This window comes from Eurosta solidaginis, chromosome 1 (genome assembly GCF_040869045.1).
Source record: "Eurosta solidaginis isolate ZX-2024a chromosome 1, ASM4086904v1, whole genome shotgun sequence".
In the NCBI taxonomy this organism is placed as follows: domain Eukaryota; kingdom Metazoa; phylum Arthropoda; class Insecta; order Diptera; family Tephritidae; genus Eurosta; species Eurosta solidaginis.
This window is the reverse complement of record NC_090319.1, coordinates 307,321,772-307,342,372: the sequence shown is the minus strand read 5'-3', so window position 1 is coordinate 307,342,372 and position 20,601 is coordinate 307,321,772. Positions and strand designations below refer to the sequence as shown.

Sequence of the window (20,601 nt, the reverse complement as noted above, 5' to 3'; positions counted from 1 at the left end):
GTTTAATTATCCTAATTATAGATACACTGAAGTATGCCCCTATAGTAACAACTTTCTCTTGCACCCGTCGTTATTTGCATCCAAAAAAGTAAATTTATAGTTTGACGCTCGTATTTTCAAACTTATAGTAACAACACCATATACAAAGCAAATGCTGTTAGAACTTAAGCCACTATCTCTACTGAAACTGCGTCTACATTGTTGCTGTGCCCTTTAATTGTATTACAAACACTTTATTTAAATTTTTATTTTCGTTTAATGAATTCTTTAACTCCACGGAGCTTAGTTATTGTCTCCATTTCCTCAATTCAACTGTTCTTTCTTTTTAAACCCTTCTTCTTCTCAAACTGTAAGAGAATTGTATACAATGTACCTGCCTATGGACGCTTGCCTTAGCGTATTTTATTCTTTGTTTATTCTGGAATAATGTTCTCCACTTTGTTTCATGTAAGCGAGCAGATTAGAAGCCTGTCAAGCTTAACCGCTTTGTCTGGCATATTAAGCAAAAAGTGTGGGACGAGCCACGTGCATTAACAGATATTTTAGAGCTTTAATTATTGTAAACGTTAAGTAAAGGTGATTAACTCATTCAATCAATTTTAAGATAAAAATGGACTGAAATTTTGATTTATTTTTTGATTTTGGAAGGTTTTGCCCTTATTACATTGCACTCAGTAGTTACTATCTAATTTTGAGCGAATAATCGCAAGTTTTTTGCATTTTAAAGATTTTGCAAAAAAAAATTTAAATTATCTTGAATTTTTAGTTTTAAAAACTGAGTTACGATTCTGTAATGTGGTAAAGTTTAAAGCGGACTGTGCGTACTTCGAGTATAAAGAATTGAGAATTCTCCCGTCTTACAAAAATTGTCAGAAAATTACAAATTTTAGCTCAAAAACCTTGGCAACCAATATCAAATTGATTGTAAACAAGTAAGGTTGTTTAAGTTCGGGTGTAACCGAACACTATATAATCAGCGTGAGCTTCAATTGTACAGTTCCTTTATTTCTATATAACACTTGGTACCGGCAGTTTAAAAAAAAATATCTCCCAACAAAACTTGGCAAGTGAAATTTCATTGACTCAAAACTTTTTTAAACTTCTTTTATATAAAAGTAGGCGTGTTCCATTTTTAAGACACCTTTTCAAGTTTGTATTGAGAAAATATTATTTTGTATTGAGAAATATAACTTTATATTGAGAAAACCTAAACTATTAATGGGAAATCCAACTTGATAATGAGAAAATGAAAATTGATAATAAGAATCGTAACATCTTATTGAGAATATATAAATTTAAAGTGAGTAACTTTACTTCATAATGAGAACACATACATTGATAATGAGAAATATAAATTAGTAATGAGAAAATATAATTTAATAATGAGAAAATAATAAATTTTAAAAATGAAAAGTTGTAAGTAAGCTGATCTGAAGTCAGTGAGCCAATGCTGCAATATTCCGTGGATACAGTATAAAAACAATATAAGTTATAGTGATGTGTAAAGCATTTAAAAAGCGTGAGGACGATTCCGGAAAACATATTTAATTATCTACTTGCATATCAACTAAAACCAAACGTCTGTTTGGAATGTAGGTATGTGTGGTATTGCTCTCGCACATTCCCCCTGTTTGCTCGCATGCTCCGGGCCCGCTGATTTATAGTGTGTGTAAATGTACTTATACATTTTTTTACTTAAGTTCAATAGATATTTTTTTAAATCATAACCACTACCGTTGATTTCGCCATTCACTACAGTTATTTTTAAGCTATGAACGCAGTGCAATACAGGTCAACTTAAGTAAAAACAAGTACAAATAAAAACTGAATATTTTTATTTTCTCATTATAAACTTAAATTTTCTTATTATCAATTTTTTTTTCTCAATAAGTTACGTTGCTCATTGTCAGTTTATATACTCTCATTATAAAATGACATCTTCCATTATCGATTTTTATTTTCTCAATATAAACTTATATTTCTCATTATCAGTTTATATTATCTGAATGTAAACTTGCATTCCCTCATTACAAACTTTAAAAGGTGTAGTGATTTTTGTTAAAAAATCTTGCAAAGTATGTGTTTGTATGTAGATATTAAGCGAATATGAATGGCATTCAACATATGTTACGCATTAAATGAAGGATGAGCCAGAGAAGAATTTTCACTACATTCAAAAGATATTATGGGTAACCCTTCATTTACTTTCTCCATCGGCATACAAATTGCCATTCGATTTTACAGCTAATAAAAGCATCAGCAAAGTACTTTAGCTGAACTGCAGATAAGATGCCATGTGAGAAAAAATTCTGGTTTTGAACATCACAACAAACATCGGAAACCACATTAGGCATTTTTGTTCATTGTGAACGCCCTCAGTGCGTGTAGGGTAGCGGCACGTTCGTCCAACCTAATCACTTCCAAGTAGCCCTCAACCCAATCGAACCACTTCCTTCACCTAATGAGCGCGAAAATTCCACCTTCCCAAGCTTAGGCAGATTGGCCTACAAAAATATAAGTTGTCCTGTTTTCAGTCCTGGACACCTGTGGGGAAAGTGATAAATCGGCCGCCCTTCATATCCAAACATGGTCTCAAGTACAATGAGACTTCGCACTTATCCCGGTTGGCCTACAGCAAGTCCCTTGCCCTAACCTCATTCGTCAAGTGATAACCCAGCGGTTGTGGTACGGTCGATACTTCCGCACAAAGAAAGACTTTATCACGTTCAATCCAAATGCCTTTAAGTCGACATGGTTATGGAAAATATCGTAACACTGGTGTCCGAGACCGTACTAATCTTGAGAACTCTGGCTGCTCTCTTTGGCATACACCTTCACATGGATTATACTGCATGAGTCGGAAAGTTGGTAAGACTGATTTACCTGCAGATGCTTTCAGCTCCAGTTCTCTTATCCTGAGCCATTTGTACAGATTGCAATGCCCCTACCACTTTCTAGGCATTCCTCGCATTCAATGTTTGTTCAGCACTTTGGAAGTCAAGAACCGCCGTGATATGGGCGATATCTCGCATTACATAAATTATAATCGCGTTTTAGCCTCCAATTTCCCTGTCATAAAATATCGCCTGGCAGTATTTGGTTGGTTTCCACGTATTCGATTCTCTTCGTCGTAATATCCCTTTCGTGGCCAACACTTGTAAAAGTATCAAGTAAGAAACTACGTTTAACACTTCCTAATTCCGTTGCTTTCTGCGCCTGATATTTCCAGACATGCTAGCCTTTGCATCCTTCCAACCCTCTGTTGATTGTTATCCTTATCAAACATCTTCTACAAGTCAAGAGCTCCATAGCTTAGTATCGGTCGAATAACTGTGTTATGCATGCTGCAAAAGATCTTTTCAATCTGAGCTCAACGTTCCCTTTCTAGCTGTATTTGGAGTCTAGAATCTTACAATTGACTTCGTAAGAGAGATTTATCACAGAGCTGTTTAGATTTGTTTAGTTAAAAGAAAAAAAACTTTACTTTTCTTTTGAACAGAACAATTTCAGGTTTTTTGAGCTCCAGCCCGTTTTGCTTGCAGCTTGCGAAATGGCACAAAGTGCCGTTTGTCGTTGGTGTATGCGACTACCCTCCTTCCTTTTGCACGGAAGATTTCTAGAATTTCATGCATTACCATTATCCATCGAAGAGGCGTTAGCACGCCACATACAGGGATGCCTCTGGTAGCCATTTTATATACTGAGCCACGTTCTTCCTCACCGAGGAAGCAGTTATCTGATTTCCCGATGACGCTGACTACCTCGTGAGGGGCTCTTCCTGAACCGCAGTGAATTAAGGAGGATAAATGAGATGTGGCTTATTTTCCCCTTTGTCTTCTGAGTGGTTTATGACCAGATTATGTATGGCGGCGTGACGCTTTTCGTGGAAGTCACTCACATTCACCTTTATAAAATGCCACCAATTTCACAACGGCACTGACTGCAGTTAATGAACGCTCTTTGTCATACGAATTTTTGTTCAGACGAAAAAAAAAATGACTCGTCTCGTTATACATAGTTTGCCACTTAGTTTCCCTGCTTCAGAAAAGAATAAAACCCGTACACTTGTAATGTTGTTTGCGAACTATGTCCACACAACGCGTTCTTAGTCCAATCGGCATTCATTATTACTGGAGCATATAAGTCAGCTTTTCTTTAAAGGCTAAAATATTGTAACGAATTTACGTGCAATTCCCCTTATTTGCAATCTTCTCCTAAGTTCGATTCACTAAACTGTTGAATAAATAACTCCAATATTGAATAATGGAAAATGGCCTTTATTAAAGAACTTCACAATAACACTTATACTTTGCAACTAGCTTGCTTAATAACCAAACTGACTCATAGCTTAAATGAAACTGACTATTACTCGACAGATAGCTTGCTTAACTAAAACTGCTTCTAGCGCCTCTACCGCTGGTGCTTTTATACTCTGTGATTTCCTCGTGGCATCTTCTAGGCGTTCCAGAATTTACCTAGTTACCGCCATATAATTATAACTACAGATGCACGTATATAGCTTCTCATATGCGTGTTTTTGTGAGCGACACTTTCACAATTACAATTGCATACTTTTGGGAGCATCTCAGGTAAGATATCTGCATGTATTTGTGCATCTCTTCTCTGCTGCGTGTACGTACATATGTGTAGACATAATGATTTATTCGTTTACGTATATACAATTGTAGCAGCTTGCTTCATTGTTGTTGTGGCTTTATTTACTTAGTATCAGATTAGTGATGGGAGTATCACTTAGTGTCACTAATGTTCGTCACAATATTATTAATGAAATTACCCAGAGCTTACGCTGAAAACGAAAGACGATTTCCGGCCCTTTTCGACACCGGCCTTTGCAAAGAGATACATGGAGACTTCCTCAGTGATTGTTGTAGCCAAATATCTCTTCATCACTACACCAGCTAAAACTCTAAACTCTTGAGAAGATGAACCTTAAATTAATTAATGATTTCTCTAGAGGGATTGTACCAGAATGTAGGTGCATATACATTACAGGTTTACGCCGATCACTTTATCGGCGCCGGCGGCATAGGCTCTATTATATGTGTACGCCTGTGTTCTTACTTTAACAAGCTTGATTTTTCTATTTAAAAAAAAATAATATTTAGGAAAGGTTTTGTTTGTATGTATTTAAGGAAATCAACGTTTTGGGGTTCTTGCCTCAAAATCTCGCAGATCGTTAAAAAATGTTCAGGGGTAGCTCCTTGCGGAGGGATTGACCGTCATTCACTTACTCCAGAGAGGCTTCGAACCTTACCCCGGTCTTTGGAATTGCGTCTGCTGAAAACAACTTGATATACATAAAATGGTCACACTTTAGTCTGTATATCTCGGCGGCGACGTGCGAAAAACGATAAAAATCGGCGGCGGCGGCGGCGTTTATCCACGGTGTATATCTCTAATATGCATATGTATGAACACATCCAGATACATTTCCTTATAACTTGAGAGAAAAATCTTTATACTTACTATAAGCAGCACATGGGATGCCAGTGTAAGCGTGAGCAGCATGAAGGCAACGATGAGTTTTAGTTGTACATTGGAGTGCCTTCTCGTATGCGTTGTAATCAGGACTCAAGCGCCGTTCCGCCTAAAAGTATGCAAATAAAAATTTAATTTATTACATTTCCGCTTACATTTGCTTCTCGCATTCATTCTCGCTTCCGCAATCGTCTCTCCAAAATGCTTCTTCTTTTACTCACTTTGAAGGTTGCGCAAATAAAAGTGTGCATAATTTTCAATAACTTTCAGGCGGAAGCATATATTTCTACATATGTCAGTCATAATATCCATATTAAGCTGGGTCGATTTATTAACCTATATCGCGCCATCGATTTTTCGATAGGTTATGGGCTCAAGAAAAAAAGTTCCACTAAGCATACCCAAAAAAATAATTTTAGAGCCTGCAAAATTTGAGTTTTTGGAATTTTTTTCTTTGATTTTTAAGGTTTTTTTCATGACCTACTTAAAACATTTTCATTTGATTTTAAAATTTTCATGTATACCCTGTCCAACTAAAAATTGTCCGCTAAAAACTTTGGCGATAACAGTTTTTTGCAAAAAAAATCTAATACATAAAATTCTTCTGTCACGGTTTTAGAGGCTGAACTCCTTCGAAACGGCTGAACCGATTCTCATGAAATTTTGTGAGCATATTGGGTAGGTCTGAGAATCGGCCAACGTCTACCTTTTTCTCGCTACGTGTCTAGGGTCTTGAGATCAAAACGTGGACCCGGGTACACCTAGAATGTGTTTATACAATATGGATATCAAATGAAATCTGTTGATGAGTGCTATAGTACAGGATAATTTACATACCCCTGGGTGACTAGGGTCTCGAGATATAGGCCAAAACGTGGACCCGGGTACCCCTAGAATGTGTTTTTACAATATGGATACCAAATGAAAGCTGTTGATAATAGCTGTAGTACAGGATAACTTTCATAGCACTGCGAGGCTAGGGTCTCGAGATATAGCCCAAAACGTGGACCCGGGTACACCTAGAATGTGTTTATACAATATGGATATCAAATGAAAACTTTTCATGAGTGCTATATTACAGGATAATTTTCATACAACTTGGAGGCTAGAGTATAGAGATATAGCCCAACACGTGGACCCGCGTACCCCTAGAATTTGTTTATACAATATGGATATCAAATGAAAGCTGCTGATGAATGCTATAGTACAGGATAATTTTCATACAACTGGGAGGCTGGGGTCTCGAGATATAGGCCAAAACGTGGACCCGGATACTCCTAGAATGTGTTTTTATATTATGGGTATCAAATTGAAGCTATTGATGTGTGCTATAATACAGAGGAAGTTTTACACCGCTGAGTGACTAGAGTCTCGAGATATGGGCAAAAAAATGGACTCGGATACCCCTAGAATATGTGTGTATTATGGATACCAAATGAAAGCTTTTGCTGAGAGCTCTAAAATTCATTGTGATATTCGATATAGTCGCATCAACCTGGCAAAACTGATAAATATGTATGCGAAGCCGAAATAAAGACAAGAATTAATAATACCCACATACCTATTTACATACATACGTCCTCTTCGATTTGCCTGCAATTTCGTATATAAATTTGCCTTTTTTCCGAGAAGTATACCAGAGACGGACTGGGACTGGGATTAGGACTTGGACTGGGACTAAGACTGAGTCTCGGAATGGGACTAGAATAAAATACATATCACTCTCTGGGACTGGCAATAAGAGATGAAGAAGAAGGAGAAAAGAGAGAAGGAGATTGAGAAAGAGGTAGAATGAGACGAAGATGGAGATGAAGCGAAAAAGACGGAGGGAGGAGTGAACAAAAAGATTAGGAAAAAGTGTAGAGAGGTAGGGCAGAGTTAGACGGAAAAAGCTTATTAAAATGTATGCAGATAGGCCAAATTTAGGGCAGAACAACGTCTGCCGGGTCTCCTAGTATATATATATATTTTGGGTTTTGAGGAGTGTTTTGGTGAAAAAATTTATTTTTTCGCAAATTTTTTTTTTAAGGGTTTCTTCAGAAACGTGAGAAAGTGTTGCCAATGAAAACGAATTTGTCTAATAGTTACTATCCCACTTAAAATTATGCGATAAAAGCGTTGGCATTAACAGTTTTTAAAAAAAAAATTTTTTTTTTTTTTTGGACTTGTTTTGGTCGAGATCGATGTTTTTCATTTTCAAGGCTCCAAATCATTTTTTATGTATATGTTTCCGTTAAACCCACCAATAGGTATACCAAAATAATCAGGGGATGAGCTGAGTTGATTTAGCGATATCCGTCTGTCCGTCCGTTCGTCCGTCTGTCCGTCTGTGCGTTTGTTTGAACGCAAACTAGTCCTTCAATTTTTGAGATATCTTGATGAAATTTGGTAAGCGGGCATATTTTGATGGGGGATTTGATATTTTAAATAATAATTATTAATACATTTTTTCACCAAAACACTCCTCAAAACCCAAAAAATATTTTTTTTTTTTTTCAAAAAACTGTTATCGCCAAAGTTTTTAGCGGACAATTGAGTCGGACAGGGTATACATCAAAATTTTAAAATCAAACGAAATTTTTTTAAGTAGGTCATGAAAAAAACCTTAAAAATCAAAGAAAAAAGTCAAAAAACTCAAATTTTGCATACCCGAAAATTATTTTTTTGGGTATGCTTAGTGGAACTTTTTTTCCTGAGCCCAAAACCTATCGAAAAATCGATGGCGCGAAATGGGTTATCTTTCGTCCATGCAAATCAACCCAGCTTAATCCATATACCATATAATACCATATATACAAACTTACCTCCTCATACACTTCGTTTATATTCTGAAAATTATAGGTGCCTGGCTTTTGCAACGTCTTCAATGTCTCATATAAAAATAACTCAAAATTTTTGAATGTATAATCGCTAAATGGATAACGTCGCAGGCGTGTGCCCGTCTCACCACCAAGCGCTGCACATGATTTGTGATAATCGTCGACAGCACGCTTTACCAACACAGCCTCATTCAGTTTAGTCGAACGTATTTGTAAGGACTTCAATTCCAGAAGGTGTTGAAAGATTTTTCTTTCCATATAATATCTATGTGAGAGAGAGAGAGAGGGCGAGATAGAATGTGACTATAAACAAAATAAAGCTGGAAGAGACATATTTTGTTTAAAGGTTTGAGTCCCTTTACATGAAATAAAAAATCACAAACGTATCGAAGCCAAAAAAGGGTGACGAATAAATCAAAGCAGAACCAAACCACGGGAGGCACAGTAGCTCACAAACACACTCACACAAACCTCATCAAAGCATCAAATATTTCAAATGGAAAAAATTCATAAAAATGCCAAGCTAAAATAGGGGCAATATCAAGCAATATTCGTTCATCTGCAGCTGGCATTATTGTTCTATTTTTTTTTTGTTTTTGTTTTTTTTTTTTGGAATCGTTTTTTTTTTAGTTGTATGCTTAATGTTATACCCCGTAGTGAAATGTGTGCAGCCGATAAAGACTTGGAGATCTCTTACATTTTTGGAGTCAAAAGCTGAACACCGACTAGGCGAAGAGGGGTGAGAGGAGAGGGAACGAGTAGAAGTACACACTCACGGTCAAGTCTTGTGATAGGTAAGGCAAGGTTGAAAGAGCTTGTGTGTCTATTATCAGACTATAAGCGGTTTTTCGCCTGGCTAGCATTGATCTTACCATTATGGCGAGTCAAAAAATTTACCAAACATCCTTATATCGAGTTTCACTGCTTCCGCATGAGGCCTCTTGTGTAGAGAAGGCCAATGGCACAGCAGATGCTGCATGCATTCCACCTCCTCAATACATCTGCAGCACCAAGAGTAGTAGTAGAATTGAAATTAATATAATATTTACACTACACCAAATGAATTGTTTTGGGCGAAAAATTCCAAATGCAATACATTTCCTCATACTAGTCGCATTTCTGAAAGGACTCATTTGAGCGCTTTTCATCGCGATTGGCCTGCCAATGCAATCCACACATCCGATCCACAAACGCTTTTGGCATTTTCTTACTAAAAGAAACCTGGTGAGAACACAATTGTAAATGCTGTGTCAGAGTTATAAGCAGCTTCCACTAGCTTTTTAAATCCAAACCGACAATTCTATCAGAAAGTGCTTAGAATTTTTGGTTTATTTTTTTGTTGTACTATGGTTTAATCAGTCACGTCTAGCTATGGATTGGTATCCCCGAAGTCGAGTAACGCAAGGAAGGTTTAGCGAGGTGCGGACGAGTCCAATGTATACGCTTCCAAACGATTCATTTGGAAGTGAGCATTTAAGGCCAGCGCTAATGTTATATAAAATTTAAAAATTAGAAAAAGTAAGCTTCTGTAATGTCTATGGTGGCTTACAAAAAAAACGCAGAATCCACACTATTGGGTATGAGATATTCAGATTATAATTTTTTTTACTTTTTTCACATTCTTCTTGTTCCTCTTTTTTCTAAAACGGGAGAGACGCGGCGTAAGACAGGTTCTCAAAGGCATCTTGTGCGTCTAACTGATATTTGTTTGGGGCTTCAAAGGCACTTGTTGTCAGCTCCACTTTATTTTAGGTTCTGTGCTCTGTCAGCACATAAGCGAAATAAAAAATAAATTAAAATTTAACCAAAAAAAAATCGAGATGATAAAGGCTTTAAACAAGTATTCCCGCTAGAAAAGCTTGATATCTCAGAAATCCACCAAAATTGTTGTAAATATTATAATTGTGGGGTACATTGCTTGCACAAAAGGGGTGACCGAAATATGAACGGATTGCGTTTGTGCGTTGAAATTTGATAGTCTAAATGTTTACTGAGAAAAGAGCAAAGCAAAAAAAGCTAATTTCAACACCCTGTATCAACGCAATCTGTTCTTTTCAAGTAATATGCCCACCAAAGACAATATTTTCACAAAATTTGGTGGATTTTAGAAGCAAAACTTTTTTAGTGTGGGAACACTTGACGTGAAAAGTCACATACGTATGTTTGTTACGATGTTGGCTCACAATTTGACGTCCCAACGGAGCGTCAACAAATGCCTAAATGTATTTTCAATCTCTATATCGCGAGCACTGCAGGTTCTATACCTTGAGCTGGCTTCTCTGCTTTTCGCAATGCTTTCCACATCACTCCGCACAATAAAGCTTTAAAATGTTTTGTGCGCCGCATCACAAACTGTTTGATAGATGAAGTAGCAATGTAATACGAATTTTAAAAATGCTGCAGTGAATGACAGTGAAGACGTATAAAGAAGGTAATGTCGCTGAGTGGCTTCAGAGTTCAGACCAATTCGTTGACTTTCAGCAAACAAGAATTCTTAACAAATTTCCAATTAATTTTGATAACACAAATACCAAAATAAAACATGAAAAGCTAAGCAATAAAAGATAAATATTCAAAAGATTAAAGAGTAGCTTATTCAATTTTCGTACTAAATTTTAAGAAGGACTTGATTAATTTAAGAAAGTAAGCTTTTTCAAAGGCAAAATTCCTATGAATAACCGCGAACAGCAACCCCAGCTGGTCAGGGGGCTTAGAATAACTTTATGGTATTTGTTACCGGAACGTACCACAACGTAGCACAACGAAAACAGCGAACAGCAAAATTTTCCTAGTTACGCTGAGAATTAAGTGTCAAAATTGATATCGAGCGAGCGTTTGATATAATGTCTAACTATAAATAAATTTAATGATAATTTTCCCAAATCAAGATCACCATTTTTTATTTTCTGTTTTGGAACTAGAATTCTGGACATTACTAACGCTGCTGCTCCACCCACTAATCGAAAAAAGCTCAATATTTACCCATGAATGGCCAGAAATCTTTTACACCATACAAAACTTGAATTCAAGTCTGCCACGGCATAGGCCGGCGAGGTGAGTAGAGAAGGGAAGAGTACAACAGTTCAATTTGTTCTTGCTATCTCTTCCTCTCTCTGCTTGTATGCAAAATTGAACGTAAATAGAAAGCACAAAAAGGAACGCGAACAGAGTTGAGTTCAAAAAGTGTATGGTTTAAAACGGGATCTGGGCTTATAGCTTCTCTTCATCGCCAAAAGTTTCTAAAGACCCGAACACATTCGATTTCTGCATCGTTTTGGCGCTCACGTTGCATCAACACCTGGGTTTTTAACACCCACGTCTTTATTTCTGTGTTCTGTATGAACAATATTTATTGGATTAAATGGGAAAGAGCACTACTAACATAGATACACTGACAGAATGTCATAAAAAGTAAGATAGGCAGTCAAAATGCACAACCAGAAGACGGCATACAAAATTCAAATGCCCAGTTATCACTAAAATTAACAAAAAAAATATTCACAGTTATGATAATTCGAATCTTTATATTACTTAGAGGCGTAATTTCTTCCAATCGCAATAAATTTTTAATAGCCTAACAAATGACCAGTGATAATGTGAACCTACTTAGTGCAATCTAGCACCCCAAGATGTGATGTAAAGTGACACCAATTTATTGGCACATTTTCGTTTATCGCACTCTTAAAGATTTTAGGCGAACGATAGAAACTTTACGCAGTTCATCCATAAAAAAATAAAGGTAGACAATCTAGCAGAGCTAAATCACAATTCCAAATCAAGTAGCTGAGTCAAGCAATAGCAACCCCGTTTTATTGTTGTTGATTTTTGGGAAGATGCAAAAACTCAGCTATGTGACTATTATTACACACAGTTCAGTGCTGACTCAGTAACCAACAGAGCACAACAGCTCCAAAACAGAAACTAAACGGAATACAGTTGAGACTCCAATTTTTTCTTCATTCAACTTGTTTACAGCTTACGAAAAAAAAATTCTTACCTTAAATACCCACTTTACCCGTATCGTTCTACCAATGGGCTTTTAAGTGCTTTTAACGATTCCCCAATGGCGTCTTCACCTTCCAAAATAGACACGCCGAGTATCAATGTAAATTGTGTGGGCGTCACATGGCATTCAACGGTTTCATAGTTATTCACGGTGAATTTCTAACAAAACAAAGTAGAAAATATAAAATTTGTTTTGAAAAATACAAGATAGCACATAAGTTCATTTATGCACTTGCGAAATGACTCAGGCTCACGTCCGGTCAAGAAAAGTGCAACTGAATCCCACTTTACTACTGGTCCATCATAACATATGCATAATGTGCCTAGACGTCCGGAGCTAAGCAGAAGCAACTGCCCGAAGTATGCAATGGTTGCGTCGTGATGTCAAACCATGTAGCCAACACACGCAAGAGGCATTAATTTGTCCCTGACGGCGACAGTATTTACTTCCTCAACATCGCTCTTCGAAATCTTGCGCAATCTTGAAGACGAACTCACATTCATCAAACATCACTTGCAGTTTAATCACTTTGATCCCGACATCCGTTGCAGATACATTACTTAAAAGCTTCAAAACTAACAGTGCGAACAGACTATGAGGACCTTCATACATAGCTAAAAGATATCCCTTCATAATTGTACTTTACCTAGGGACCGAATTTATATAAATTAACGCCAACTTCAATGCATACCACGACGTCTGATATTTTAAAAGAAGAGAAACTGGAAAAAATGAAAACACGTACTTGAGAACGGTGAATTGCGACATCAATCAAACCGACGTATGCCCAAACCCACCAGGTCTGCAAAGAATAACCCTTTCAATTTTTTACTATCCTCCTTTGTTAATTCCGTGAAATTGGAGCAGATTCAATCTTTCGAAAGAAAGTATTTGGTGGCATTTAAGCTGAAATAAACAGCTTAATCAATCACCAAAGACATCGAGCACATCCCAGAAACACCAAAATCCTGTAATACAGTCAACAAATTCCATGTTACCCGAAGAAAATTCTGGGGTCACCTCTTACCCAGGGGTCAAGAAATGTGACTCGCAAACTATCCGAAAGGTATTCAGTTATTGTTTAGAAGTGAAGGGTTCAAATCAAGAAAAATTTAAAAATTTCCAGCCACTGATGGTATATGCGTGGATCTATTTTCGATCCTTCTAAGCATTATGATGGGTTTTGGAATCCTACGGTTTCCCTTAGTCTCATCCATACGAGCCGTAAACTCGTTTGTCACCCAATACGCAATTCTTTCAAATGATGAAAGCAGTGTTGCCAAGGAGACGCGTGTCTACCTTAACTTAGATTTGGAAATTTAAAAAGATGGATACACAAGAGCGGAGTTTTTCAAGTGTAGTTATTTTTAGAAGGCAGAATGTTTCTATGTTATAAAGTCTCAAATGCAATGTTACACCAAAGCCCCTACAAGCAACTTCCAATCTGCCCATTAGAAATGACTAGGTTTGTCACCTTATTCGACCCAGATCATCCAAATGTTTAACTAGAAGCCGTTTTGATGTCATACAACTTGGATAAGCCTACTGCCACAACCAGCCTGAGGTGTAAGTAAAGTTAAGAATATTTTTTAGACAACCGTCCAACATCTTGCAGTAAAAACGCATTGTGCTGTAGCCAAATCATTTCTGCATGTATGGCTTTAGCTCAAATACCGGTACAGATTGCTACAAGGTTATGGGTGTGGCTAGGCAACCGCTTCTTATTTAGCCAGACTATCAGTAAGTAATTTTGCCAGTAAGGTATGGTTTTTGGACAGCCTTGCAAATCAATAATATTTCAACTTATGAATTACTGGAATTCGACGAGAGTATAAATAATTCAAAAGCCTCTTGTTACTTCGAGTAAATTCTATTTCCTTCATCTGTGCCCTTGTCATTAAGGTCAGAGCTCCTTCAGTTTGTAATTGTAATAATCTATTTTGGATCTTATTACGATCACCAAAATTAGAGGAAAATATGCCCACAACCTTGCTGCACATCTCTCCAGCCCACCGATTCCTTGAGTCTTAGAACGGTTTATGGAGAAGCCCGGAGTATGAAAAAGCCGATACGGAACGAACCCGTGATAGTTTGCGTGCGAAAACAAATGCTTAACGTTAATTTGTGTTTCTTTTCTATTTGTGTTTGCGTTGATATTTAGCCCGGGGCTAGTTGCAACGGAGTATGGGCCAGACTTACACTTTTCCTAATCTCCTTTATAACCTTACGGCTGCTGCTCGACACGTCGTCTTTGTACCCTACGGTTATGTCGGAGAGATCATCTTCGTAACCCTTCGGCTACATAAATTTCAAATAGACTAATCTTAACTGTGCCTAAAAGGGACTGGAGGGGATCAATAACGTCCCAATGTATACAGAAGAGATTAGTCGTAGATGGCTTTATTTTAGGGACTATACGCAAGATTATCTGCAGGGTGACAACAGCCGGATGTCATTATATTGGTTGAGTTGGTCCCTTGTGTTTTCCAATATCCTATGGAGAGAGTGCTTGTACCTATTTTTGCCTGAACGGGTACTGTTGGACAAGTTCTCTTTCTACTTTTCATTCTAACTATTGCTATATAATCTAATCTAATATTCTAATATCTAATTATCTATATCTAATCTAATCTAATCTAATATATATTATAAATGGCAAAGTTTGGATGTGAAGATGTTTGGATGTTTGGATGTGAAGATGTTTGGATGTTTGGATGTTTGGATGTTTGGATGTTTGGATGTTTGTCCAGACGTTTGTCTTTGTGACTCAATCACGCAAGAACGGCTGGACCGATTTGGATGAAATTTTGCACACATATAGCCAATAGTCTAGAAGGATCTACTAACTATATATTTTTGAAAAGGGGCGTGGTCCCCGCCCCCTAGGAACAGTTATAATTTAATTATTATATTTTTTCGTCTTTGCGACTGAATCACGCCAGAATGGCTACACGGATTTTGATGAAGTTTGGGACACAGACAGTAGTCTACTAGCGGAATTTTTTTCGAACATGGAATGAGGGGTGGGGGTCCCACGACCCCTTCGAGAAATTATTTTTCAATAATTTTTACACATTATAACTTTACGTATACTGGCCTTCACCAATATCACAGACTCAAGGGGTCAAATAAGTCGAGGGCTTACAAAGTAAGCAGTGACACCCTCCGCCCGCCCCCCCCCCTTTATCACCCCTCTGGTGTAAAATCTATAAATTGTTATAACTCAATATAAATTTTCTCCTAAATCAATAGTTTTTGGTATCTGGTACATACAGAACGAGATCTAGACAATTTTGGAGGAACGATCAGTGGTCCTCTCCTCTACTTTCGCCATCCGCCCTCCATCAATTGTTTTTATTAGCACGCTTTTATTAGCTTTACCTGTATGTTTCTATGTAACTTTTTATTCGCTCCAATGCGCCTGCTGCCTTATTAATATGGTTTTATAATTAGCTTCACCTTATTTGTAATCCCGTAAGGGTCATATCGAGACCCTCCGGGATCATTTCTGGATGGTTTTCGGGATCGGTCCGGGATTACGCCGGGGTAATTTCGGGACTTTTTCGGGACTATTTCGGGATCATTTTGGGACCCTTCCGGGTTCATTTCTGTATAGATTTCGGGATCCGTCCGGGATCCCGTCGGGGTTATTTTGGGACATTTTCGGGACTATTCCGGAATCATTTCGGGACTATTTCGCGATCATTTGGGGACCCTTCCGGCATCATTTCTGGATGGTTTTCGGGATCCGTCCGGGATCCCGTCGGGGTACTTTCGGGATCATTTGCGTACCTTCGAGAAATAAATTCTTGATGGTTTCCGGGATCATTACGGGACTTTTTCGGGGTCAGTTTGGGTCCTTACCGTAATCATTCCTGGATGGTTTTAGGGATCCGTCTAGGATCCCGTCGGGACCATTTCGGGGCTATTTCGGGATCATTAGGGGTATCTTCCGGCATCATTTCTGGATGGTTTACGGGATCCGTCCGGGATCCCGTCGGTGTCATTTCGGGACCATTTGGGGTCCATTCCGGCATCATTTCTGGATGGTTTCCGGGATCCGTCCGGGATCCTGTCGGGGTCATTTTGGGACTTTTGCGGGATCATTTGGGGTCTCTTCCGGCATCATTTCTGGATGGTTTTCGGGATCCGTCCGGGATCCCGTCGGTGTCATTTCGGGACCATTTGGGGTCCATTCCGGCATCATTTCTGGATGGTTTTCGGGATCCGTCCGGGATCCTGTCGGGGTCATTTTGGGACTTTTGCGGGATCATTTGGGGTCTCTTCCGGCATCATTTCTGGATGGTTTTCGGGATCCGTCCGGGATCCCGTCCATGTCATTTCGGGACTATTACGGCATCATTTGGGGTACCTTCCGGCATCATTTCTAGATGGTTTTCGGGATCCATCCGGGATCTCGTCGGGGTCATTTCGGAACTTTTTCTCGACTAATACAGGATCATTTGGGGAACCTTTCGGCATCATTTCTGGATGGTTTACGGGATCCGTCCGGGATCCGTCCGGGATCCCGTCGGCGTCATTTTGGGACTTTTGCGGGATCATTTGGGGTCTCTTCCGGCATCATTTCTGGATGGTTTACGGGATCCGTCCGGAATCCTGTCGGGGTCATTTTGGGACTTTTGCGGGATCATTTGGGGTCTCTTCCAGCATCATTTCTGGATGGTTTTCGGGATCCGTCCGGGATCCTGTCGGGGTCATTTTGAGACTTTTGCGGGATCATTTGGGGTCTCCTCCGGCATCATTTCTGGATGGTTTACGGGATCCGTCCGGGATCTTGTCGGGGTCATTTTGGGACTTTTGCGGGATCATTTGGGGTCTCTTCCGGCATCATTTCTGGATGGTTTACGGGATCCTTCCGGGATCCTGTCGGGGTCATTTTGGGACTTTTGCGGGATCATTTGGGGTCTCTTCCGGCATCATTTCTGGATGGTTTACGGGATCCGTCCGTGATCCTGTCGGGGACATTTTGGGACTTTTGCGGGATCATTTGGGGTCTCTTCCGGCATCATTTCTGGATGGTTTACGGGATCCGTCCGGGATCCTGTCGGGGTCATTTTGGGACTTTAGCGGGATCATTTGGGGTCTCCTCCGGCATCATTTCTGGATGGTTTACGGGATCCGTCCGGGATCCTGTCGGGGTCATTTTGGGACTTTTGCGGGATCATTTGGGGTCTCTCCCGGCATCATTTCTGGATGGTTTTCGGGATCCGTCCGGGATCCTGTCGGGGTCAATTTGGGACTTTTGCGGGATCATTTGGGGTCTCTTCCGACATCATTTCTGGATGGTTTACGGGATCCGTCCGGGATCCTGTCGGGGTCATTTTGGGACTTTTGTGGGATCATTTGGGGTCTCTTCCGGCATCATTTCTGGATGGTTTACGGGATCCGTCCGGGACCCTGTCGGGGTCATTTTGGGACTTTAGCGGGATCATTTGGGGTCTCCTCCGGCATCATTTCTGTATGATTTTCGGGATCCGTCTGGGATCCTGTCGGGGTCATTTTGGGACCTTTGTGGGATCATTTGGGGTCTCTTCCGGCATCATTTCTAGATGGTTTTCGGGATCCGTCCGGGATCCCGTCGATGTCATTTCGGGACTATTTCGGCATCATTTGGGGTACCTACCGGCATCATTTTTGGATGGTTTCCGGATCCGTACGGGATTCCGGCGGCGTAATTTCGGGACTATTAGGGGGTAATTTGGGGACCTTTCCGACATCATTTCTGGATGGTTTTAGGGATCCGTTCGGGATCCCGACGGGGTCATATCGGGACCATTTGGCGTACCTACCGGCATCATTTCTGGTTGGTTTTCGGGATCCGTCCGGGATCCCGTCGGGATCATTTCGGGACTATTTCGGGATCATTTGGGTACCTACCTTCATCATTTCTGGATGATTTTCGGGATCCGTACGGGATCCCGTCGGGGTCATTTCAGGACTTTTTCGGGATCCGCCCGTGATCCCGGCGGGGTCATTTCGGGACTATTTCGGGATCATTTGGGGGCCCTAGATGGATAGTGTTCGGGATTCGTCCGGGATCCCGTCTGGATCATTTCAGGACTTTTTCGGGATCATTTGGGGTATCTTCCGGCCACTTTTCTAGATGGTTTTCGGTATCCGTCCGGGATACCGTCAGGGTAATTTCGGGACTATTTGGGGATAACTTGGGAACCTTTCCGGCATAATTTCTGGATAGTTTCCGGGATCCTTCGGGGATCCCGTCAGGGTCATTTCGGAACCCGCGACTAATGCGGGATCATTTGGGGACCCCTTCGCCATCATTTCCGGATGGTTTTCGTGATCCGTCCGGGATACCGTCAGCGTAATTTCGGGACTATTTTGGGATAACTTGGGAACCTTTCCGGTATCATTTCTGGATAGTTTCCGGGATCCGTCGATAATCCCGTCAGGATCATTTCGGAACTATAAGGGGATCATTTCATTTTTCATCTTTCTTTAAGGGGATCATTTCACCTTCCAGCATCATTTCTGTATACTTTTGGGGATCCGTCCGGGATCCCGACGGGGTCATTTCTGGCCTATTTCGGGATCATTTTGGGGTACCAACCGGCATCATTTCTGGATGATCCGGGATCCGTCCGGGATCCCATCGGGGGAATTTCGGGAATTTTTCGGGATCATTTGGGGTCCCTTCCAACATCATTTCTGGATCGTTTTCGGGATCCGTCCGAGATCCCGTCGGGTTTATTTTTTTACTTTTTCGGGAAAATGTCAGGGAATTTCGAGACTGTTCTTGGATCATTTGGGGATCCTTCAGGGATAATTTCTGGATGGTTTTTGGGATCCGGTCGGGGTAATTTCGGGACTTTTTCACGACTATTTCGAGGTCAGTTGCCCTTAAAGATCATTTCCGGGTGGTTTTCGGGATCCGTCCGGGATCCCGTCAGGGTTATTTCGCGCCTTTTCAGGACTATTTCGGGATCATTTTGGGACCCTTCCGGGATAATTTCTCTATGATTTTCGGGATCTGTTCGGGATCCCTTCGTAGTTTTTCGCGACTTTATCTGGGATAAATTGCGGACCCTTTAGAGATCAATTCTGGATGGTTTTCGGTATCGGTCTGGGATCTCCTCAAGGTCATTTCGGGACTTTTTCGGGATTATTTCGGAATCATTTTGGGACCCCTCCGGCATAATTTCTGGGTGATTTTCGGGATCTCTCCGGGATCCCGACGGAGTTTTTTCGGGACTTTTTCCGGACTATTTCTGGATTATTTGCGGACGTTTCAGAGCTCAGTTCTGGATGATTTTCGGGATCTGTCCGGGATCCCGTCGGAGTTATTTCGGGGTAATTTTGGGACCCTTCCAGGATAATTTCTTCATGATTTTCGGGATGGGTCTGAGTTTTTCGTGACTTTCGGGACTATTTCGGGATCATTTGCGGAACCTTCAGAGATCAATTCTGGATGGTTTGTGGACTTTTCCGGGATCATTTGGGGATCCCTCCAGAGTCATTTCTGGATGGTTTTCGGGATCCCGTCAGGGTCATTTCGGGCCGTTTTCGTGACTACTATTTCGGAATCATTTTGGGACTCCTCCGGGATAATTTCTGGGCGATTTTCGGGATTTGTCCGGGATCCCGTCAGAGCTTTTTCGGGACTTTTTCGGACTATATCGGGATCATTTGCGGACCGTTCGGAATCAAATCTGGATGGGTTTCGGGATCCGTCCGGGATCCCGTCAGGGTCATTTCGGGACTTTTCGTGACTACTTCGGAATTATTTTGGGACCCTTCCGGCATCATTTCTGGATAGTTTTCGAGATTTGTCCAGGATCCCGTCGGCATCATTTCGTAATTATTTGGTGTCATTTAGGGACACTTCCGGGATCATTTTAGGCCTCTTCGAACCCGGTAATTCAGCACACATGGCCGTGGATTTACGGCAAATTATTCGTAATTAAAATTCGGTATGTTTTATCTTTAATATATCCCAGCTTTTTCGTTCTATTTTTAAATGAATTCTGTAACGAACTATTACAACTATAATTAAAATTTTTGTAATATTTTAACCAACTAAATACCCGAAAAAGCAACACTGCTTTCATTTAAAAACTTCTTTTTGGTTTTAGCTAATTGTAGTTTCACTCCTTTGTTCTATGAGTAGTAATTCTTTCACCCCTGTCATATCAATTAATTTAACTTAGAAACAAAATGTATTTTTTTTAATTCGAAAAAAGTGTATTGTACTATTCATGTAAGCGTGCCCATCAGCTCAGTTAGTTCTTTTTTTTTACT

At 39.9% G+C, this 20,601-nt stretch overlaps 1 protein-coding gene across 10 annotated transcripts in view; it reads right to left on the bottom strand.

The window, feature by feature from the left end:
- Nucleotides 1–20,601, bottom strand: part of LOC137237609 (uncharacterized) — a 530,759-nt gene that overhangs the window by 19,572 nt on the left and 490,586 nt on the right. For all 10 annotated transcript variants that reach the window (XM_067761435.1, XM_067761440.1, XM_067761441.1 and 7 more), the window contains 2 exons: nucleotides 8,304–8,583; nucleotides 5,488–5,608 (listed from right to left, as the gene is read on the bottom strand). In XM_067761435.1, coding sequence (XP_067617536.1) covers nucleotides 5,488–5,608; nucleotides 8,304–8,583 — 401 coding nt within the window. The remainder of the gene's footprint in view (nucleotides 1–5,487; nucleotides 5,609–8,303; nucleotides 8,584–20,601) is intronic.